We start from the raw sequence: 24,299 nt of genomic DNA, 5'->3' as shown, positions 1-24,299 counted from the left end.
TTCTCATTTCAAGTGCGGGAGACTTCTTTACTCCCGCACTTTAAATATGAATATTGATGACAGTGGGGGTGTCTCGGAGGAGGGCGAAGCTGAACGAATGAACGAAGAACATTTAGAGGCTGAGTTTGATTCCGAGATGCCATCTACCTCTCCTATACCATCTCCCCCTCCGATACCATCTCCCTCTCCGATGCCATCTCCCTCTCCGATGCCTCCATCTCCCTCTAAGATATTGCCTGCCCGCCAAAAAGTTTACCAAGACGATGGCTCGGGGGGTCCGTGGGTGGTATACTTCCGGCCCAAATTAAAGTCTCTCAGAGTTTTAAATATTGCTCGGGACCTGGAAAAACATTACTCGGCAATAAAAACAATAGATAAGGTTTCGCCAAACAAGTTACGCGTTGTTGTGTCCGACCTGAAGCAAGCAAACGGGATTGCTACCAACGAGTTGTTCACGAAGGAGTACCGCGTGTACGTCCCGTCTCATGTGGTGGAGATCGACGGTGTGGTCCGTGACGAAAGTCTGACAATCGAAGATCTGATGAAGGACGGGGTAGGCCGTTTCAAAAACCCCGACCTTCAACCAGTGAAAATTTTGGAGTGCAAGCAATTGCACTCCAAATCGATAGATGGTAAATTTTACCAATCGGACTCATTTCGCGTGACTTTTGCCGGATCTGCACTTCCAAATTATTTGGTAGTGAGTGGAGTTCGTCTACCTGTTCGGCTGTATGTACCGCGGGTAATGCATTGTACAAGCTGCAAACAGCTAGGTCATACGGCAACCTATTGTTGCAACAAACTGCGATGCGGCAAATGCGGAGAGGCCCATGAGGACGATCTCTGCAGAAGAGCAGTGGAAAAGTGTTGCTACTGCGGGGAGAATCCTCATGATCTTTCGGTGTGCCCTACGTACATACAGCGTGCGGAGAAATTGAAGCGATCCGTGAAAGAACGTTCCAAACGTTCTTATGCGGAAATCTTAAAAAGAACCACTCCATCGACCCCTGAGAACCCGTTTGCAATCTTGCCAGTTGAAGAGGATACCTCTGACGACCCAGGCGAAGGACCTTCCTACACACAGGTTGAAGGAAGCAGGAAAAGACAACATCTGGCTTCTCCCAAGCTTCCTCGTAAAGGCCTCAGACTGTCCTCTTCGTCACAAAAGAACCAAACGGAAACAAAAAGTGCTGACTCAAAACCGAAGCAAACACCTCCTGGGTTAAAAAAACTTAGGGATGATAAGGAGTACCCAGCACTTCCTGGGGCATCAAAAAACCCGAATGACCCCAAAGCACAACCAGAAAATCCAACAAACGCTGGATTATTGAAATTTTCTGATATCGTGGACTGGATATTAACAGCCTTCAATATTACTGATCCTCTGAAAAGCTTCCTAACTGCTCTACTGCCAACAGTAAGGACATTTTTAAAACAGTTGACTGAACAATGGCCCCTCCTTGCAGCGATCGTATCTTTTGATGGATAATTTACCACTGAGAATCGAAGATATGATCATTGTGCTTCAGTGGAATTGCAGAAGTATCATCCCAAAACTTGATTCTTTCAAACACTTAATACATACTCATAATTGCGATGTATTCTCCTTGAGTGAAACTTGGCTTACTTCTAACATCAACCTCGACTTCCATAATTTTAACATAATCCGCCTGGACCGAGAAGACTCTTATGGAGGGGTACTTTTAGGGATTAAAAAGTGCTATTCATTTTATCGTATTAACCTCCCCTCGACACCGGGAATTGAAGTTGTTGCTTGCCAAATTAATATTAAAGGCAAAGATCTATGTATAGCTTCTATCTACATTCCTCCCAGAGTCTCGATAGGGCATCGTCGGCTTGCAGACATCATAGAACTTCTTCCTTCACCGCGGCTGGTTTTAGGGGACTTTAACTCGCATGGTACAGGATGGGGCTGCTTATATGATGATAATCGTTCTTCGTTAATCCAAGATCTGTGTGACAACTTCAATTTGACAATTCTAAACACGGGAGAAATGACACGGAACCCTAGACCGCCAGCACAACCAAGTGCGCTGGATTTATCCCTTTGCTCGACTTCGCTACAGTTAGATTGCAAGTGGAAGGTAATCTGTGATCCTCACGGTAGCGATCACTTGCCGATCATAGTTTCTATCACCAACCGTGGAAGACCATCGGAAACAATCAATGTTTCGTACGATTTCACACGAAACATTGATTGGAAACGTTACGCGAGCTCGATATCTGAGAAACTAGAAACATCACAGGAGCTTCCTCCGGAGGAAGAGTATACATTTTTGGCTGGCTTGATTCTTGACACCGCAATTCAAGCTCAGACGAAACGAGTACCTAGCGCGCAAACTAGTATGCGTTCTCCCAACCCATGGTGGGACAAAGAGTGCTCAGAGCTGAAAACGAAAAAAGCTTCAGCCTTCATCTCGTTTAGAAAGAACGGAACTCCAGATAATTATCGGAAATACGCGGCGTTAGAATTTCAAATGAAAAGTCTTATTAAAGCTAAGAAACGCGGTTACTGGCGAAGGTTTGTTGACGGATTAACGAGAGAAACAGCAATGAGCACTCTTTGGAATACGGCCCGTCGCATGCGCAATCGAAATCACGCGAACGAAAGCGAGGAATATTCTAACCGCTGGATATTTGATTTCGCTAAGAAAGTATGTCCTGATTCTGTTCCGGAACAGAAGATATCCCGCGTCGCGACATTGAATACAAACGAAACACCGTTTTCGATGGTAGAGTTCTCACTTGCGCTCTTGTCGTGTAACAATAGAGCCCCGGGGTTAGACAGAATTAAATTCAACTTGTTGAAAAATCTGCCCGACTCTGCCAAAAGGCGCTTGTTGAATTTATTCAACAAGTTCCTCGAGGGTAATATTGTCCCACACGAATGGAGAGAAGTGAGAGTTATTACTATTCAAAAACCTGGAAAACCAGCCTCCGATCACAATTCGTATCGGCCGATTGCTATGCTTTCCTGTATCCGGAAATTGTTGGAGAAAATGATTCTCTTCCGTCTAGACAATTGGGTCGAAACAAATGGATTGCTTTCAGGTACACAATTTGGGTTCCGCAGGGGCAAAGGAACGAACGATTGTCTAGCGTTGCTCTCAACAGAAATTCAAATGGCATTTGCTCGTAAAGAACAAATGGCATCAGTTTTCCTCGACATCAAGGGGGCATTCGATTCAGTTTCCATTAACGTTCTATCTGAGAAGTTGCATCAGCATGGTCTTTCACCAGTTTTGAACAACTTTTTATATAATCTATTGTCCGAGAAACACATGCATTTTGAGCATGGTGAATTGACGACAAAGCGATTCAGTTACATGGGTCTTCCTCAGGGCTCATGCTTAAGCCCCCTTTTATACAACTTTTACGTAAATAACATTGATGAATGTATCAACACATCTTGCACGCTAAGACAACTTGCCGACGACAGTGTTGTGTCTATTATAGGACCCAAAGCTGCCGATCTCCAAGGACCATTGCAAGATACCCTCGACAACTTGTCGACATGGGCTTTTCAAATGGGTATCGAGTTCTCTACGGAGAAAACTGAGCTGGTTGTATTTTCAAGGAAGCGAGAACCTGCGCAATTACAGCTTCAACTAGGGGGTGAAACAATAGCTCAGGTTTTCACATTTAAATATCTCGGGGTCTGGTTCGATTCCAAAGGTACCTGGGGATGTCACATTAGGTATTTGAAACGAAAATGCCTACAGAGAATCAATTTCCTTCGTACAATAACCGGAACTTGGTGGGGCTCTCACCCAGGAGACCTGATCAGGTTGTACAAAACGACGATATTGTCAGTAATGGAATATGGATGTTTCTGTTTCCGCTCCGCTACGAATATTCATTTCATTAAACTGGAAAGAATTCAGTATCGTTGTTTACGTATTGCCTTGGGTTGCATGCAATCAACCCATACGATGAGTCTTGAAGTGCTGGCGGGCGTCTTACCGTTGAAAAACAGGTTCTGGGATCTCTCATATCGACTGCTAATCCGATGCGACATTTTGAATCCGATGGTGATAGAAAACTTTGAAAAGCTCGTCGAGCTTAATTCACAAACCCGTTTTATGTCCTTGTATTTTGACTACATGGCTCAGAATATAAATCCTTCTTCGTTTGTTCCCAATCGTGTTCATTTTGTGGATACTTCTAATTCTACTGTGTTTTTCGACACATCCATGAAAGAGGAAATTCGTGGAATCCCGGATCCTGTACGCCCTCAAGAGATCCCAAAAATTTTTAATAATAAATTTAAAGAAGTCGACTGTAATAAAATGTTTTACACTGACGGATCATATCTAGACGGGTCCACTGGCTTCGGTATATTCAATGTAAATTTCACCGCTTCCTATAAACTCAGTGATCCAGCTTCAGTTTACGTCGCAGAACTAGCTGCAATTCAGTATACCCTTGAGATCATTGACACTCTGCCCACAGATCACTACTTCATTGTATCGGACAGTCTCAGTTCCATTGAGGCTCTCCGTACAGTGAAGCCTGGAAAGCACTCACCGTATTTCCTGGGGAGAATACGGGAACAATTGAGTGCTTTATCTGCAAAATCATACCAGATTACCTTGGTTTGGGTCCCCTCACATTGTTCCATACGGGGCAATGAGAGGGCGGACTCGTTAGCCAAGGTGGGCGCACTAGAAGGTGATATCTATGAAAGACCAATCTGCTTCAATGAATTTTTCAGTTGCTGTCGTCAGAAAACTCTAGCCAGCTGGCAGAATACATGGAATAGTGGAACTCTGGGACGATGGTTACACTCAATAGTCCCACAGGTATCGACGAAAGCTTGGTTCCGGGGGTTAGACGTGAGTCGAGACTTTATTCGTGTAATGTCAAGGCTCATGTCTAATCATTATATGTTCAGCGCGCATCTCCGTCGTGTGGGGCTCGCTGAGAGTGGTGTCTGCGTTTGCGGTGAGGGTTATCATGACATCGAACATGTTGTTTGGACATGTGTCGAGTATTGTGATGCCAGGTCCCAACTCATAGGTTCCCTTCGGGCCCGAGGTATACCACCCTTCGTACCAGTCCGCGACGTCTTGGCAACTCGAAATCTTCCTTATATGACTCTCATCTATAACTTCTTGAAAACTATCAATGCTCAAATTTAGTGCTCTCCCTATCTCTTTCTCGTCTACAGCTCTACCGCACTCTTCTTTACGTTGCTGGAAGTATGGCCTGTGTAAACGATGCTTCGGAGCATGCACCTGCCTTGAACTGACTGAGTTGCTGGAAGCTACCCAAAAACGTCACATCAACGTCAGAACACACCAACGAAGCATCCCAATCCAGAATAATCTCTTCATTGCTACAAGCTGAAAAACATGAAGATTCATCGAACGCAAAATGTGTCTAAAAGATGTATGCCACAAACCAATGATGTATTCAAATTTCAATTCAATACTGTGTAGGTCCCACCCTCCCTATGTCCCCTTACTAACTGGGGAGTATGCCGCCCCGTAATACGGCATCCCTTTCTCTCCCCCTAACAACAAGACAATCGGCCACGTTAAGCTAAAGCAAATGAGCCTAATAAAAATTTTATTTGAAAAAAAAAAAAAAAAAAAAAAAGGATGTCGGCGAAATCACCGAACCCCTTTTCAAGTGATGTACTTCGCAAAGGTGGAAAGTTGTCAGTGCTGTAAAAAAGGAGAAAACAACAACTAGAAGAAAAACGTCAACAACATTAAAATTGCATATCATCTTATAGTGATTTTTTTTTTTTGTGCCCAAGCACAAAATTTGGCCAACCCCTAAATGATCTTATAGTGAGATTATTTCGGATTGCTCATATAGTTTAATAAAAAAATTTATTAATTGGTTGAATAGTTGGTAGATGACTGAATAGTGTTGATAATACAAAGGTAAAAATTTAATCCATTTAGAGTAAGATTTGAGATTATTGAAATGTGTTTGAAGGTCGGTGAAACCGTTAGCGTGAAGTAAAATCTTTGCTAAAAACGTCGTCGAAGGCCATATTCAACAAAGCGTAAGATGATTCTGTAAATAAAAGAAAAAAATATTATAAACAATTAAATATTAATAGGAATAGCTGAATTGTACAAACAAAGTTTGTAGAAGGAAACGAGATCTAGGAAGGATTCGATATTGTAAAAAAAGGAAAGAGGATACTATTTGAGTATGTATATAAAAAAAACGAATGAAATTATTGTTAAACTGAAATATAATTACTTACAGTTTTTGAGCTGCTACTAAAAGTTGCTGCAAAAGATAGTTTCTGGTTCATCCGAACAAACTCAAAAATCAAATATTGAGATTTCGGAGAACCTCAATCACGATGAGCGAATCGAACCTGGATTTCACCATGACACCGTGCGAAGCCTGTGGGGAAATATCGACGCAGAATGAGGAGATGATTGCTTGTGATAACTGTGAGCGATGGTATCACACTCGTTGTGTAGATGTTACGGCGGCAGACAAAAAAGGCAAGAAATGGTTCTGTCCTGAAGATGTCTGCCAAGCGGCTTCCCAAGACTACCAGAAACGGAAGAAAATGTCACGGTCGAAGAATAACGCGGAAGATTCGGATAGTTTGACTACGAAATCCGGAGAACGTCAACATCCGCCAGTATCTCCTTCCTTGCAAAATAAAATCAAAGAAATGGAAGTGGAGAAAAAGCGTTTGGAAGAAGAAATGGACGCAGAATATTTACTGAAGGTAAAGGAACTCGAATTAAGAAAATCAATGCGAGAGAAAAAAATGCGTTTAGAAAGAGACTTGCGTGAAAGGGAGCTGCAGTATGATAGAGAGCTTCGTGAGAAGGAAATCAAAGAAACAAAGTCTCAACATAGTAGAGAACTTCAGGAAAAGAAGGATCATTTATGCCGTCTGAAGAAGATACAAGATCTTCACGAAGCAGAAATATCGTTTGTAAAAGAGCAATTAGAAAAGGTAAAATTGGAGAACAGTGGAAAAATGCAGAAATCATCGGTTGATCCACGACAAAGTTCTTCTAAATTGCAAGGGCGGAAAGGTACGCCATCGCGTAGTCCGGCGCTTGACAGTAAAAATCTAACGGTCGAAAATGAGATGTCAGATGAAAATAATGATGACATTGATGATGAAAATAACCAGTCAGGACGCTCGGATAGCGAATCGAATAGCGAATCGAATAGCGAAGCGGGTGGTGAAGCTGGCGGCGAAGCGGACAGCGTCGGAAATGGGGACACAGTGCCCGACGGATTTCCAAACGGACTGGGGCCACAGCGTACTGGACCAAGTAAGGCTCAATTGACCGCGCGTAATGGGCTTACCAAAAAGCTTCCTGTTTTCTCAGGAAGACCTGAAGAGTGGCCACTGTTTTTCGGAGCATATCAAGCGTCCAACGAAGCGTGCGGATTCTCCGACGTAGAAAATCTGGTGAGACTTCAGGAGTGTTTGAAAGGACAAGCTCTGGAGTGTGTTCGTGGTCAGCTTCTTCTTCTTCCAAAATCGGTTCCCCGAGTGATTGCAAAACTCCGTCAGCTTTACGGACGTCCTGAACAGTTACTGCAAAGTCATTTAGAGAAAGTGCGAAAGCTTGAACCGCCAAGATCTGACGAGTTGGCCAGTTTCATACCGTTCGGAAATACAGTCGAGCAACTATGCGAGCACTTGGAAGCGGCGGATCTTTCACAACATATGGTGAATCCGATCCTCATCCAAGATCTAGTAAGCAAGCTGCCGGATGGGGAAAAGCGACAATGGGTACAGTATAAAAGGAAGAAGAACACTGTAACGCTTCGAACGTTCACAAATTTCCTTCCGAGGATCGTGACAGACGCTTGTGAAGCAAATGTAAGCTACGAATACAAACCGGAGGTAAGAACTACTGCTGGGACAAGCGGAAGAACAAAAGCGAAGGAAAAAGTTGCGCTCTTCAGTCATAGCGAAGTACAGAGTTCTAGTTCAAACGGATCTAATAGGAAACAACAAAGGCCGTGTAGGGTATGCCAGCGTACGGATCATCGTCTGCGGTTTTGCCAAGACTTTCAAAATTTGCACTTTGCGGAACGCTTGAAAATTGTAACAAAATGGAAACTTTGCAAGATTTGTCTTAATGAACACAGTGGACAATGTCGTTTCAAGATTCGTTGCAACGTCGGTGACTGTAAAGAACAGCACAATCCGTTGATTCATCCAAGCTCGGGCGCCGTTGGAATGAGTGCGCACATTATATCGAGCAGTACGGTAATGTTCCGAATGGTTCCGGTGCAAGTGCATTGCGGACGCAAATCGGTAATCGTTCTCGCTTTCTTGGATGAAGGTGCCTCAGTAACTTTGATCGAAAGCAAGTTGGCAGATCGCTTAGGGCTTTCAGGGGTACAGGAAAAACTCACTTAAATGGACTGCAGAGGTTACGCGAGTGGAGAAAGCATCGAGGCGAATGAACGTCTGGGCTTCCGCTGTTGGAGCGAGAAATCAAGGGAAGCTGTTACTGCAAACGGTTCGTACAGTCGAAAGAATGATGTTGCCTCATCAAACGCTAAACGCGATGCAGTTGGCGTCGAAGTACGAGCACTTACGTGGTTTGCCAATCGAATCCTACGATGGTAGGCCGGAACTTCTGATCGGTTTAAATAACATTCACTGTTTTGCACCGGTAGAGGCGAAAATCGGTACTACAGTCGATCCAATTGCGGTTCGATGCAAACTTGGGTGGACGATCTACGAACCGAGACAAGCAGACTCATCGTTAGGAAAGAATTATCTGGGATTTCATCAAGAAGTTTCGAATGAAGTAATCCATGAAATTCTAAAAAGCCACTATGCATTAGAAGAATCGGTGGTAAACGTTCAGCAGGAATCGGCTGAGGACAAACGAGCTCGCTCGATATTAGAACGGACGACAAAGCGCGTAGGTAGTCGATTTGAAACCGATCTTCTGTGGAATTCAGATGCCGTATGTTTTCCTGATAGTTATCCCATGGCTCTCAAACGAATGAAGCTGCTAGAGAAGAAGTTGGGAAAAACACCCGAATTGTTTCAGAACGTCCGTAACCACATAACAGAATATCGAGACAAGGGTTATGCTCATCTAGCCACGGCAGATGAATTGATCGACACTGACGATAAAAAGGTTTGGTATCTCCCGCTAAACGTTGTACTGAACCCGAAGAAACCTGGAAAGGTTCGTATAGTTTGGGATGCGGCGGCAACTGTGCAAGGAGTTTCATTGAATTCCATGTTGCTGAAAGGACCCGATCTACTCGGCCCACTTGTGTCGGTGATAGTTGGATTCCGTGAACGAAAAATCGCTTTCGGTGGGGATATCAGAGAGATGTACCATCAGTTGAAGATCACTTCGGAAGACAAGCAAGCACAGCGTTTCCTGTTCCGGGATAGCTGCAATGAGTCACCTAAAATCTACGTGATGGACGTCGCCACATTTGGGTCGAAGTGTTCCCCGGCATCGGCGCAATACGTGAAGAACCGGAATGCAGAAGAATATGCTACTCAATTCCCGGAGGCAGCGGCAGCGATCATCGACCGCCACTATGTTGATGATTACTTTGACAGCGTCGACACAATTGATGAAGCAGTAGAGCGAGCAAAGCAGGTGAGTTACATCCATAAACAAGCTGGATTCGATATTCGCAATTGGGTGTCTAACTCGCCAGAGGTGCTTTCGGCTTTGGGAGAAGAGAAATCGATGGGGCCCGTTCTGTTTAACCAAGATAAACAAATGTATAGTGAGCGTGTACTAGGAGTGGTTTGGGATCCTACACAAGACATGTTTGCGTTTACTGTACAACATCGTGATGAAGTTCGAGCCTATTTGTACGATGGTAAGCGCCCGACGAAGCGTATCGTTTTGAGCTGTGTTATGGGATTTTTCGATCCACTGGGTTTGTTATCTCCTTTTACGATCCATGGTAAAATAATCGTTCAACATTTATGGCGAACCGGATGTGAATGGGATCAACTGATTGATGAGAACTGTTGGGCTAAATGGAATCAATGGACAGAATTACTTCCGGAGGTAGAGTCATTACGCATACCACGATGCTATCTAGGTGAAGCTGTATCGTCGTCCATTGACTCTTTGGAACTGCACATTTTTACGGATGCGAGTGAGCATGCTTACGGTTGTGTCGCATATCTTCGTGCGTCGAAGAATGGAATCGTACACTGTAGTCTGGTCATGTCGCGAGCAAAGGTAGCTCCACTCAAAAGACAATCGATTCCTCGATTAGAATTGATGGCCGCAGTTCTCGGCGCACGTATGAGTCAAACAATTCTGGCTTCACATACTTTACAAATCACTAAGACTGTACTGTGGACAGATTCACGAACGGTTCTCTCGTGGCTGTGTTCGGACATGTACAGATATAAGCAGTTCGTGGCATTTCGAGTAGGAGAAATTCTTGAATTGACGGGGATGCCGGCTTGGCGCTGGGTCCCAACAAAACAAAACGTTGCGGACGTACTCACAAAGTGGGGACGAGGTCCTCCGTTGCAGAACGATGCTGAATGGAGAAATGGTTCCAGTTTTCTGTACAAATCACACGACCAATGGCCATCAATGGAAAACACTGTTGAAACGGACGAAGAATCAAGAGGAGTAATGCTATTCCATGCCGTTGTTAAGGCTGAAGCATTTTCTCATTGGACTAAGCTAGTCAGAGTGACGGCAACAGTGGTGCGTTTTATTGCTAACTGCCGGCGCAAGATGGCTGGACAGTCAATTGTTACATCGAAAGCGACGAAAAATCAGCTACGTTTCTTTAAAAAGGAAAACAATAACGTTCAGAGACCCCTCCAGCAGGACGAAATGTATAAAGCCGAACCCATTTTATGGAAGCAGGCGCAGTTTGACAGTTTTCCTGACGAGATGAGTACGATGACGGAAAATCTACAGCGGAAGCCGGATCAGCCAATGAAGAAAATTGAACGATCTAGTTGTTTGTACAAATTGTCACCGGTGATGGACGTAGAAGGTGTACTGAGAGTGCGAGGCAGGCTAGAGAAGAACGAAACAATCCCGTTCGACAAAAGATACCCGATTATTCTATCCCGGAAGCATGAAATCACAAGAAAGTTGATTATGCATCTTCATGAAAAGTATGGTCATGCAAACCGCGAAACTGTCTTCAACGAGTTGAGGCAGAAATTCTGGATACCAAATGCTCGCGCTGCTATTCAGCAAGTTACGAAAGAATGTGTGTGGTGCAAGGTTAACCGATGTTTGCCTTCCGTACCAATGATGGCTCCGTTACCAGTTCAAAGAATTACGTCTCATTTGCGTCCATTCAGTTCAGTCGGCGTTGATGACTTGGGTCCGGTCGAGGTCTCGGTAGGACGTAGGAAAGAGAAAAGATGGATCGCCGTGTTTACGTGTATGGCTGTTAGAGCTGTACATCTCGAGGTTGTACACACTTTAACGACGCAATCTTGTTTAATGGCCATCCGTAGATTCGCGTGCAAGCGAGGAGCTCCGGAACAAATATTTTCGGATAATGCAACGTGTTTTCGTGGAGCAGATGCCGTGATGGAGAAGACGAAAAAGAAAATCCACAGTGAATGCGCAGAAAAAGGCTCGTCAGCGGTGACGGCATGGCACTTTAATCCTCCAGGAACGCCGCATATGGGCGGCGTATGGGAACGCATGGTACGATCCGTTGAGGAAGCAATGCGTGCGTTGGACGACGGGCGGAAATTGACAGACGAAATCCTCGCCACTACGCTGGCCGAAGCTGAAGATATTATTAATACGCGGCCACTGACTTATATTCCTCAAGAATCAGCCGAGGAAGAAGCTATTACTCCAAACCATTTTCTGCGCGGAACCGTAACCAATACGGATAAGAAGATGGATGGTTCTGTTGATTTTGCTGATGCTCTGCGAGATGTTTACAAACGATCGCGGTACTTGGCTGATAAAATGTTGGACCGGTGGTCGAAGGAATACTTGCCGTCACTAACTCATCGCGCTAAATGGATGGAGGATCAAAAGCCAATAAAGACTGGAGATCTAGTGTTCGTGATAGACGGAAAGAATAGGAGAAACTGGGTACGTGGACGAGTACAAAAAGTAATAGAAGGAGCTGATGGAAGAATCCGTCAAGCAAATGTAAGGACTGCAGATGGAAAAGTGCATCGACGTGCTGTGGCTAATTTGGCGGTGTTAGATGTTCAGGATGGTAAATCTGGTATTTCCGGAGAACCTACCGGATGTTACGGGCTGGGGATTGTTCACACCGCTGGGCAGTCACCGTCGAACAAAAAGGATGTCGGCGAAATCACCGAACCCCTTTTCAAGTGATGTACTTCGCAAAGGTGGAAAGTTGTCAGTGCTGTAAAAAAGGAGAAAACAACAACTAGAAGAAAAACGTCAACAACATTAAAATTGCATATCATCTTATAGTGAGTTTATTTCGGATTGCTCATATAGTTTAATAAAAAAATTTATTAATTGGTTGAATAGTTGGTAGATGACTGAATAGTGTTGATAATACAAAGGTAAAAATTTAATCCATTTAGAGTAAGATTTGAGATTATTGAAATGTGTTTGTAGGTCGGTGAAACCGTTAGCGTGAAGTAAAATCTTTGCTAAAAACGTCGTCGAAGGCCATATTCAACAAAGCGTAATATGATTCTGTAAATAAAAGAAAAAATATTATAAACAAATAAATATTAATAGGAATAGCTGAATTGTACAAACAAAGTTTGTAGAAGGAAACGAGATCTAGGAAGGATTCGATATTGTAAAAAAAGGAAAGAGGATACTATTTGAGTATGTATATAAAAAAAACGAATGAAATTATTGTTAAACTGAAATAAAATTACTTACAGTTTTTGAGCTGCTACTAAAAGTTGCTGCAAAAGATAGTTTCTGGTTCATCCGAACAATTAATGAATTGATATCATTAAGATAATTAAAATAAAATACATAATTAATTGCACAGTTAGTGCCACGCCAGATTAAAAATGTACTTTAATAAAAATACCGATAAAACTGATATCACTGTAAATGGAAATTTAGCCTTACCATGGTGACCGTTAATTTTCCAATAAACAACTATACTTCGTTGATATGGAAACTGATTTATTTTGAATTCGTTGGGAAAAGGGAAAACTGAAATTAATACATAAGAATTAGAATCATTCTGTGAACTGAACTTACAGCGAGTAGACGTATTTGGTCTAGTCAGATAATTTTAAATTTTCTCTCAAGTTCAAAACTTGAAACACGTGCGTCTTACTCTGGTTACGACACAGGGGTTCCCAAAGTGGTCGATATAGACCTCTTGGAACGATATCCTTTTTGCGGGGGTCAACGTAAACGATATCATTAAGATAATTAAAATAAAATACATAATTAATTGCACAGTTAGTGCCACGCCAGATTAAAAATGTACTTTAATAAAAATACCGATAAAACTGATATCACTGTAAATGGAAATTTAGCCTTACCATGGTGACCGTTAATTTTCCAATAAACAACTATACTTCGTTGATATGGAAACTGATTTATTATGAATTCGTTGGGAAAAGGGAAAACTGAAATTAATACCTAAGAATTAGAATCATTCTGTGAACTAAACTTACAGCGAGTAGACGTATTTGGTCTAGTCAGAAAATTTTAAATTTTCTCTCAAGTTCAAAACTTGAAACACGTGTGTCTTACTCTGGTTACGACACATGGGTTCCCAAAGTGGTCGATATAGACCTCTTGGGGCGATATCCTATCTTCGGGGGTCGACGTAAACGAAAACTGACTATGGGGGTAAACGAGGTCTAGAAATCGACCCCCTATTGTTTAATATAAGTTGGGGTTTGAAATAATTAAGCTAAAAAAGTTGTGTTTATTTGACCATACGCAGAGATTGATAAATATTTTAGATAAATATTAAAAAAGCAAGAAATTGAATTTTCAAAGGAATTTGTTGATGGGGGTCTGAGGCTTAAGTTAATTTTAGTAAAGGGGTCCATGACCCAAAATAGTTTGGGAACCCCAGCTTTAGAACGACACCGAGATTGATGCTCAGTACATATACATTTTTTCACACAAAATTTAACATTCGGTAGCTCGATCGAGGTCGAGTTTCCCATACAAAAGCATCACTCGATCGAAGTACAGAATGCAAATTTTTACATTTGTTCGAAAAAATTCGATTCGATCGAAATACAGAATAGATATACCAGATCTCGACGTTTCCAGCATACCTAAGACATTTGGCATAAAAAAATTGTTTAGTCATATTTTTTCACGCGGATTTCCGAAGTTTTGCGGTACGTATTGCCCGCGTAAATAAAGACTAATTATATCATTCAAAATGTTCGGTATGTTAGAATAAAAAAAAACAAATTTATTGCGCCTTTTTTGGTACACTTTAATGATCAATAGGTCACAAAAACAAAGGCGAAGAGCAGTCAGAATTGTGAGGTTGCGAACTCTTAGTACGTTGAACACGCTTCTAAGATGTATACCCTTTTAGAAATTTATTTGCATCGGGGCAACTGTTAGCTCTGAAATTGTATTTTAAAATCTTCCGATTCGCCGGGTTTGATTGGCGTTCTAAAGAGAAATTGCAGAGCAACATATACAATCCCGTGACAAGAAACAAAAAATATTAGATGCACAACTTATGCCTAATATGTTAAATGGAAACGAGTTGTGAATAGAACGCATTAAGCAAGTGAGTGATAGGTAAAGGGGATCTTTCATAAATATTAGTATTCAACCATCCAGTTCACCAGCGGCGCATGCGTCACCGTAGTTCTTGCCAGGTTTTTCCTCTGGATTAAGCTTGATCATGTCGTCGATACGCAGAATGGTTATTGCTGCTTCAGTTGCGAACTTCAGCGATTTTATTTTTGACATAGCCGGTTCAAGCACTCCTGCTTTTTTGTTATCCTTCACGACTCCTTCGATTAGATCCAAACCGTACCACTTAAGATGCGCATGGTCAAGCTTCGTTTGACTTGAGTTGTGATAAGCTCTTAGTTTAGCGACTAAATCAGTGGCATCTTTCGCGGCATTTACAGCTAATGTTTTGGGAATGACCAGCAAAGACTTGGCGAATTCGGCGATGGCTAGTTGTTCTCGAGAACTCAAAGATGTAGCAAAGTTTTCGAGATATATTGAGAGTGCAGCTTCAACGCAGCCACCTCCTGCCACGACCTTTTTACCTTCCAGCACACGTTTTGCTACACACAAAGCATCGTGGACAGAACGTTCCATTTCATCGCAATAGAAATCATTAGGACCACGAAGAATTATAGAGGCTGCTGTACGTGCTTTGGGACCCCGAATTAAAATTAGTTCATCATCGCAAACAAACTCTTGTACTACTTCAGAAGCTTCACCAACGTAACTGGCTTCAAAGCTCTCTTCGCCATCCATGTTCGTTAATGAAGTCAGAAAAGCAGCACCCGTCGCCTTGGCAATTCGCTTCAAATCGGATTTCTTCACACGCCGAACTGCCATAGCTCCGGCTTCCACGAAATATTTCAGACAAAGATCGTCGATTCCACCACTGCACAGAACGACATTTACGCCGGTCGTTAAAATCTTCTCAATTTTCTCCTTTGTTATATCCAACTCTCGCGCCCGAATTCCTTCCAGTTTTTCTGGATCAGTAATTAGGACCTAGTGATAACAATATTCCAACATTATTTTAAACATTGATTTGAGAAATTCGCTTTACCTGAACGCCCATTTTCATTTTGGTTTTTTGCAGTGAAAAATCCAGACAAGCAATTTTTGCGTTAACAATTTTTTTGGGCATCTGCTGTGAGGCAATCGTGCAATTCAAGGCGTATCCTTGCACTAAGATACTCTCTCGTGCCGATTTACCGTGAGCTTTCAGTACATTCACAGCCTTAATGGGATACATTGCATTTCCTCGGGGATCGGTAATTTTGACTGCCTGTGCCGCATCCACCACCATAGCAGCAAAGAAGTCTGCATCTGCTCCAATAATTTTCGAACTCATAGATGTTTTGGCAACATTGACCAATGACTCGCGACCAAGTTCATCTACAGGAGCTGTTAAATGTTCCGAAATGTATTTGCAAGCCTCCTTGCACGCCAATCTATAACCGGCAATGATCGATGTCGGGTGAATCTTCTGCTTAACCAATTCATCGGCGTTTTTCAAAAGTTCAGCAGCTATGATAACCACAGAAGTAGTTCCATCGCCTACTTCTTCATCTTGCAATTGAGCCAATTCACAAAGAACCTTAGCAGCTGGATGTTCTACCTCTAGGAGACGAAGGATAGTAGCACCGTCATTAGTTACTGTGACATCTCCAATATCATCTACCAACATTTTATCCAAACCAACGGGGCCTAATGAAGATTTCACAATGTTTGCGATAGAAGATGCAGCCATCACTAAAACAAAAGTAAAAAGAAACATTCAGCCGGTTTGACTAAAGCTAGCAGCAAACGATAATTTCTTTAAATTCTAACCTCAAAACAAAGCTAGTGACTCATTTCTGTTTTCTTCGAGTGAAAACTTTTAGTTTTCTTACTCAACGTAAACATTATTTAATTCTTTTATAGTCAAAATGAGTGTAGAATACCTTCAGACAAATAAAATTAAACTAAATATCTGCAGCACAATTTTTAAACGTGGAGCATGCAATGAACGGGCCGTGTGTGGGAGTTTTATGAACATTACTTTTCTTTTAAATTACCGAGAATATCTAATTGAAACACCGCATTTAAGCATATATGCCATTTTTAAGCGTAATTAACGAGACTTGCTACAAAACTGGAACGATTTTCTAATTTAAAAGGTTCACTTTCCCGAAACTTAATAGCATGTGATTATTTTTCATAGTATTTGCGTTCGTTTCGAATCAGATTTTTTGCACCGCATGTTTGAATGAATTGAAAATACAGCTTACCATTTTGGGTTCGAACCGGGGCACCGGATGTTCGAGTTCCCGCTAACGATAATGCACTTGCAACGGTAGACATGACTTCAAATCGTATTTATTTTCAATTCTTTGAATACTCAATAAAGAAAATTGTGTTGTAAAGCACAAGAAAACTACTACGATTATCGTTCAGCGGCAGACGTTTCTTACTAACTTTTTTTTCTTAATTGTGAATGTGACAGCAGGGATGCCATAACAAGAATAATTAACTCGATAATTCCACGACAAAAGGGCCTAACTGCCAATGAGATAAACATTGGAAAAGGACACAAGTGCAAATGACAGTTTCTCTTTGTTCAATAGAAAAGAAACATTTCAAGAGCAATTACTTTTGGAAGACCACGTGCTGTGGGATTGTATACAGGAGAAGATCGGCAATATGGTCAAAATTGCGGAACAAGCAGACGATTCTATCCAGAAGAAGGAAGAAGAAAACTGTTACGTGATCAGTAGTCAAAAGAGTGAACGGAAATTCAAATCGATTTTGATCTCGAGAATCCACGACTCGCAACTGGAATATGTACAGGACAACAGAGATGTCTATCTCCTCTGTGTGACGAAGAGCAAGCAAAATTTCTCCCCTCGCACTGACAACTTCAACGAGAGCTCTTCTCTTTCACATTTATACACCACTGTTGTGTAAGTGTGCACGCATCATGAGTGCGTTTGTTTATTTCCTTTTACCTCTTCCACTGAATCGCACCAAAGTGCTAGAGCATTAGCTAATAAATTCTCTGAGGTGGATGCAGATACTTTCACAGAGGTGTACACGCCGGTGAGCACTCTGCTGTATGGTTTTCGTAGATGAAGCGTGGACACGCAAAATCAGCAAAATAAAACAATTTATCGTAAAATTTTCGGTTTTCCTTGCAAATTTTTCATAGCAAGGCCAGATCTACTCTCTATTAATTGAAGTTCACAGAAGTGTTCGCTCTCCATCACGCGCCAGTGGTCACTTGGGTGTATTTAGACGAGAGCGCGTGTGAGCGATTCATGCGAAGAAAATGTGTTTCACTCGCGCCAGCTGCTTTAACCACAAGCACACACTCAAATGCTGTCTATTCGACACTGAGAAGAAGTGCGCTTTCCTCTTTGTGCGGTGCTTCGTTTTTTTCATCCTCGGTGTGGCAAAAATCTGACTCTAGCGTGTATCTCTGTGGTGAAATGCCATCTCTGCAGGACAAGGCCACTCCGAAAGTAGTTTGGAATGCACTGAAGTGCGTTTTTGAACGAAAAAGAGCCGCTTGTCGGATGCATCTCTATCGTGAAATGTTAAGCGTCTTGACGGTAGGCGGTTGCGACATCATTTCCATGGCAGAAGTGGAAGCAGGTTGTCTTTTGCATGTCACATTCGGAAAAGGAGAATGAGGAGAATCTCACGATGGAATTTACCAAATGTCGTCATCTGGATGAGGAAACAAAGCAAAGAAGTGTAGTGAAAACGCGGCATTTTCCGGAGCAAAGAAGTCGAATGCTACCGGTGCAAAAAAGATGGTTACGTTGATAATATTTTGATCATAGGGGCGTCTTAAATGCTATATACACCCTCATTCTTGTTTACGGCCGTATGCGATACGTTCGAAAGTATATCAAATTCGTATTCCCGTTTACGTTCGAATCAATCACTATTTTAAACATCGCACATGCATAAAAACAACGCCCATCCAACTTTAAACTATCACTTCTGGTACAGATTTTAGTTGTAATTACAAATCTTTGCTATCATTTGTTATTTGACTTGTTTTTTTCGCTGACTTTGTATCATCATGCTTGCTTACGTCCGTATCGACCATACGACGAACACATGCTTTCTAACGAATGCGAACAAGCCATTCTTGTTTTCACTCGAACGTGTACGTACGCGACTCCTGTGCAAAAGAAGGATCAGCAGCGCAGGTAGTATTTTTAGGAAGATTCCAAGCATCAAGGAAGTGACGAATGCTAAATAACAGATCGGCTGAAAACTTCGTATCGTTTCTTTGAGAGGGCGCCACTAGAATTAAATCCATACCATTTTCAGTTAGTACCAACCTTCAAAAGATACGTGTATAAATTTGACAGCTGTCTGATTATTAGTTTGTGAGATATTGCATTTTGAGTGAAGCTACTTTTGTTATTGTGAAAAAAATGGAAAAAAAGGAATTTCGTGTGTTGATGAAACACTACTTTTTGATGAAAAAAAGTGCCGCCGATACCAAAAAATGGCTTGATGAGTGTTATCCAGACTCTGCACCGGGCGAAGCAACAATTCGTAAGTGGTTTGCAAAATTTCGTACTGCTCATATGAGCACCGAAGACGATGAACGCAGTGGAAGTCCAAAAGAGGCTGTTACCGATGAAAACGTGAAAAAAATCCACAAAATGATTTTCAATGACCGTAAAGTGAAGTTGATCGAGATAGCTGACACCCTAAAGATATCAAAGGAACGTGTTGGACATATTATTCACGAATATTTGGATATGAGAAAGCTTTGTGCAAAATGGGTGCCGCGTGAGCTCACAATCGATCAAAAACAACAACGAATTGATGATTCTGAGCAGTGTTTGGAGCTGTTATATCGAAATAAAACCGATTTTTATCGTCGATATATAACAATGGACGGAACATGGCTCCATCACTTCACTCCGGAGTCCAATCGACAGGCAGCTGAGTGGACTGCACGCGATGAACCGAACCCAAAGCGTGGAAAGACTCAACAATCGGCCGGTAAGGTTATGGCGTCTGTATTTTGGGATTCGCATGGTATAATTTTCATCGACTACCTTGAAAAAGGAAAAACCATCAGCAGTGACTATTATATAACGTTATTAGAGCGTTTGAAGGACGAAATTTAAAAAAAAAACGGCCTCATTTGAAGAAGAAAAAAGTTTTGTTTCATCAAGACAATGCACCGTGTCACAAGTCGATGAAAACCATGCTGAAATTGAACGAATTGGGCTTCGAATTGCTCCCTCATCCACCGTATTCTCCAGATTTGGCCCCCAGTGAATTTTTCCTGTTCTCAGACCTCAAGAGAATGCTCGCTGGTATAAAATTTAGAAGCAATGAAGAGGTAATCGCTGAAACTGAGGCCTATTTTGAGGCAAAGAACAAATCGTACTACAAAAATGGTATCGAAAAGTTGGAAGATCGCTATAATCGCTGTATCACCTCTGATGGCAATTATGTTGAATAATAAAAACGAATTTTGGCAAAAAAATGTGTGTTTCTATTAAACGATACGAACTTTTCAGCCGAACTGTTAATAAATAAATATCGTACTCAGGGCCAATTTTATTCAAGTCGGTAAATGAAATTTTCAAATTAAATTAAAATTCGTGCAAAGTAACAAAAGCAGTCCGATCAGTATTATCTGCGAAAAATATGTTGCATTTTTCTTGCAATTTTGTCATGTTTTCGATAATCTTCATATTTATTACATTAGTAAAATCATGCATTTAATATAAAATAAAGCATATTTGCCCATGGCGTATTTTCCAGTACCTAATGGATGTAAAATTTGATGCGTAAAAACTTGGAACCGCGCATATATTCGAAGGCTCGCCAGAAAAAAACAGCATTTTACTATACTGCTATGCTTTCTAAATCTCGGTTGATTTTCCAGAAGGCCGTAACAGCAAGTGACAGTTTCTCTTTGTTCACTCTCTCTTTCGATTATTGTGATGTGATCTAAAAAGATTTTCTTGGATTTCACAGTTCTGTTTGAAAGTCGAACGTTTCGAGCATCATTCTATGCAAATAGTTGAGTGATAAACGTGTAAACCGCTTGGTAATTAATAGAAGAGAAAGTAAACAAAGAGAAACTGTTACTTGCTGTTACGGCCTTCTGGAAAATCAGCCGAGAAATGTTTTCTGCAATACACAAATTTATGATTTGATTGCAAATCACCTTTAGACTCGAAAATAAATTTGTTAGAAATCGGTTAAACTTTTTTCAATGTGTTCGAACGATTGATTCGCAACATAAAACTGACGAATCGAAACCACGTCATTTCGTCTATTCGTCCGTGAAAGAGAATGGTACGAATGATGTTCGAATACACGTATCGTTTGAAGTTAAACTGCCATACATTTTAGCGTTTCGCATATGGTTAATCACAAGAATTGGACTGATTTCATCAAGGCTTAGCATTTATTTGAAGAAGTTTACTGATATTTGAATGTTTTGTGGCAAACGAGTCGCGTTCAAATTGATTCGAGTGAAAACAAGAATGGCTTATTCGTATTCGTTCGAAAGTACCCGTTCGTCGTACTGCCGATACGGACGTAAACAAGAATAAGGGTGAAATTCAGTGAAGATTTCAAAATGACATACGCTGGAGAAGTCGGAATTTTTTCGGAATAATCATTGTGGCGCTTTTGGTGTCACGGGTACCTCAACTATACATTACTATTACACTTTGTAATCCAGAAAAATTAATTTTCTTTCATTTTCAAATGAAAAGTTCTTGTAACAGATCCTAAGACTCTACAATATAATTGAAATTATATGAGTTTCCCATAAGAGCCCGTGTAAAACTCAATCGTCATCCTAAGACAGGTTGAAATAATGAAACTTAGATGGCGCGTCAGGTAAAATTGGTAACGTTAGATTGCCAACAACGCAAACCACGTTGCTTATTTTATTAGCGGCCCTTACACGATCATTAAAAGTGTCATTGCTGCAAAGTAATGCCATTTTTGATGAACGTGTAAGGGTAAGTAATGTCATTACTTTAGTTGTCTTTAGCGGCCCTTACACGAGTCATTATAAATGTCATTACTAAAATATAATATCATTTTAATGAACGTGTAAGGTGCAGCTCTCACATTTCATGAACAAATCGTAAGCAACATACTTTTTACGAATATGGCGCTCTCAGGCATGTAAGTGGGCGAAACGTTAAGTTCGTACGCGCCAAAACAACAGCACTGCGCATACATACAATTGACATATTTTCCATATTTTCAATGTGATACTGTGCGGAAGATTGAATTTTCTCTAAGTTGACAGGGTCTACAATAAGTTAAAGAGAGATAGATATAGTGCATTCACATGTTGAGAAACAATTTTCTAAGAGATGACTAGATTGATTTCTACTAACTTGGATTCTAATTAATGCTAATTGATTTTCTCTTGATCCTGTAAAAAAATTGAAAAACACTCAGTTTTCTCAGTTATGGACTGCTTGCCATATAGATTTATTGAAATGGATAGGTCACGTCCAGTTTCTAGGTACGTCACTGGTCACGCCGTAGGTTGATATTAAATATTATAATGAAATGAGAGATAAATGAATATAAAAATAATATATCTGATGTCTACTCTGAACAATCAGTCTTACTCTTAGTCATAAAACCGGTCATTTTGGACGAAACCTCCAATATCATATTTATAGATTTCTTCTGGGTGCATTCTGAGGTTCTGGTAAATGTTTTGAACTTTTACACCGTCCAAACGACATCGATTATCCTGTAATCACAAATGAAGTCTTTCATTTATATTGGCTGTTATAAAACGAAACTCACAATTAATGCTTCTGGTATGCCACATATAATGAGAGATTGCCGCACATAATGCCTCCAGCGAATATACATGAATGTCACGTGAAATATCTCCATATCCAATTCGGGTGGAATTCCATCGAGCTCGGCATTATGAGTTGAATAATTTTCAACTGCCAATAGTAGACTGTCGGCGATTGTGGATGATATAATTTTTTTCTGAAAAAATAACATAATCTGAATCGAATTGACGTTGCTCGTTGGCAAATTAAATCTAACACATAATTGATACATGATTGATCATACCTTAAGCATGAAGTAGACTGTAATATAGTCTAACAATTTCCATGTATGCAAATTTATCAGACGGTTAATTCGTTCAACAGGCAAATCTCCTACGCCAAACACAAATTGTAAATAGTTTATATTTTCTTCTGTAAGATCGGTACCAGCATCCAATTGCGAATTCATAATTTTGAAATCTGGAAATTGCACGTCTAATGAATGGTAGTTGAAAAATGATTCGTGGGTCTGTTTGATGAATAATTGTCTTGACTGAGGGGTACGTTGGTGTTTGCGAGTTAAAAGTACGCCGGCTGCTCGAGCATAAAATCCCGTAACCAGCTCAGAAAACTTTACACCCTTTGCATCCCAATAGCGATAATCATTCAGCATGATGGTAATAATAGATATGCTATTGCTTATGATATCGTATTCCCAAGTTGATAAATTATTCGGTTGTACTGATAACTGGATTGATTTCTGAAAATATAAGATTTAGGATTGTAGAGAGTGCTAATTTTCAATGAATATACTAAGTTTTGTTGTTCACATGACTGGATTAAATCTTCCACTAGTGCATCACAATATGAATCTTTGAATAAGGTACGAGCAACATCACAGTACTGCTGACGCGCGATATTTTCAGGTCGTGCTTGCAGAACACTAAGACACTTTAGCAGATAAGGAATGTTAGTTGCAGTCCATTTAAAGATAAATGATTCAGAAAGAAGTGTAGCCATTAAACAACGTTTCTCTGGCGTTTCAAGCCCGATTTGTCCGAGATTCGCAGGGTCTATCTCTATTGTCTCCATTGATGTAACATCAAGATGTGTCAAATACCAAAAGTTTACTTCTGAAAAGCCAAAACAGGTAAACTTCGCATCACCTTAAAAACTGCAACCATAGAAATGAATATTATTACCCGCCAGAAGAATGAATCGGCATTTTTTGCCCAAAACTGCGATTGCTTTCATTTCTTGAGCATATTTAGCTATTTCTAAATATCTTTTATTTTGTACTGAGTGCCATAGTGTACCATATTGTTTTGCCAATGTTTCAATAGAATCCATCAGTACTCGATCTGTGGGAATGTGCTGGATTTTTCTGATAGCTTGGAAGTTTTCTGCGGTCAGCATATCTATGACGTTTATGTCGTTTTCGTAACGGCGGTCCTTAGGTTTTCTCTGATCAGTATTGAAATCGCTAGAGGTGTTACTCCGATCGGGACCATCGACGAAAAATACAACATTTGCCTGACATTCGTCTTGAAGAAATTTGAAAAAATGTTCATAGTGTTCCAATTCAACTAAATTTGGCCCACAAATGTTTCGTCTTTTTCTGTCACGGTTGTTTCCAGGAATAGGTATTTGATCCACGAACATCAGGTCCACTAAAACCAATGGTTTCTTGTTTGGATGAGCTCTACGATTTTTTTGCAGATATATATTTTGTTTATATGCTTATCTTGTCTTGAAGAAAGGTTTACCTGCGGTATTTATCGATGTTATCTCTTATCGAAATACGTGTACCTATATTGCTCCTCCATAGCATATTATGGAATTGTAATTGTCCTCTTGGTGACATTAT

General features: G+C 40.9%; 3 protein-coding genes and 2 long non-coding RNA genes across 10 annotated transcripts in view; 3 read left to right on the top strand and 2 right to left on the bottom strand.

The window, feature by feature from the left end:
• Window positions 1-5,760: 5,760 nt before the first annotated feature.
• On the top strand, window positions 5,761-6,829 carry LOC131436481 (uncharacterized). Its single transcript, XR_009230632.1, has 4 exons — window positions 5,761-5,915; window positions 5,971-6,040; window positions 6,098-6,190; window positions 6,250-6,829. It is a non-coding gene; the product is annotated as an uncharacterized LOC131436481 (long non-coding RNA).
• Window positions 6,830-6,988: 159 nt separating this feature from the next.
• LOC131425967 (uncharacterized) lies at window positions 6,989-12,129 on the top strand. Its single transcript, XM_058588308.1, has 4 exons — window positions 6,989-7,873; window positions 8,141-8,342; window positions 8,407-12,065; window positions 12,121-12,129. Exons 1-4 carry the CDS (start codon window positions 6,989-6,991, stop codon window positions 12,127-12,129), a joined length of 4,755 nt encoding a protein of 1,584 aa, XP_058444291.1.
• Window positions 12,130-12,141: 12 nt separating this feature from the next.
• Window positions 12,142-13,125, top strand: LOC131436418 (uncharacterized). The gene is made up of 4 exons (XR_009230625.1): window positions 12,142-12,514; window positions 12,570-12,639; window positions 12,696-12,788; window positions 12,848-13,125. It is a non-coding gene; the product is annotated as an uncharacterized LOC131436418 (long non-coding RNA).
• A 1,238-nt stretch (window positions 13,126-14,363) lies between these two features.
• On the bottom strand, window positions 14,364-17,115 carry LOC131440173 (T-complex protein 1 subunit alpha). Its single transcript, XM_058611234.1, has 3 exons — window positions 16,913-17,115; window positions 15,706-16,394; window positions 14,364-15,647 (listed from the first exon to the last, which is right to left on the bottom strand). Exons 1-3 carry the CDS (start codon window positions 16,983-16,985, stop codon window positions 14,736-14,738), a joined length of 1,674 nt encoding a protein of 557 aa, XP_058467217.1. The 5' UTR covers window positions 16,986-17,115; the 3' UTR covers window positions 14,364-14,735.
• A 4,979-nt stretch (window positions 17,116-22,094) lies between these two features.
• Window positions 22,095-24,299, bottom strand: part of LOC131440172 (T-complex protein 1 subunit alpha-like) — a 33,091-nt gene continuing 30,886 nt past the window's right edge. For 3 of the 6 annotated variants that reach the window (XM_058611230.1, XM_058611229.1, XM_058611228.1), the window contains 6 exons: window positions 24,199-24,299; window positions 23,635-24,134; window positions 23,246-23,565; window positions 22,737-23,192; window positions 22,455-22,667; window positions 22,095-22,398 (listed from right to left, as the gene is read on the bottom strand). In XM_058611230.1, coding sequence (XP_058467213.1) covers window positions 22,273-22,398; window positions 22,455-22,667; window positions 22,737-23,192; window positions 23,246-23,565; window positions 23,635-24,134; window positions 24,199-24,296 — 1,713 coding nt within the window. In that variant the 5' untranslated portion in view covers window positions 24,297-24,299 and the 3' untranslated portion in view covers window positions 22,095-22,272. The remainder of the gene's footprint in view (window positions 22,399-22,454; window positions 22,668-22,736; window positions 23,193-23,245; window positions 23,566-23,634; window positions 24,135-24,198) is intronic. The other 3 variants (XM_058611233.1, XM_058611232.1, XM_058611231.1) reach the window with 2 other exon arrangements.

This window comes from Malaya genurostris, chromosome 1, assembly GCF_030247185.1.
Source record: "Malaya genurostris strain Urasoe2022 chromosome 1, Malgen_1.1, whole genome shotgun sequence".
NCBI classification, from domain to species: Eukaryota; Metazoa; Arthropoda; class Insecta; order Diptera; family Culicidae; genus Malaya; species Malaya genurostris.
Note: the sequence above shows the minus strand (reverse complement) of the source record. Positions and strands in the feature narration are given on the sequence as shown.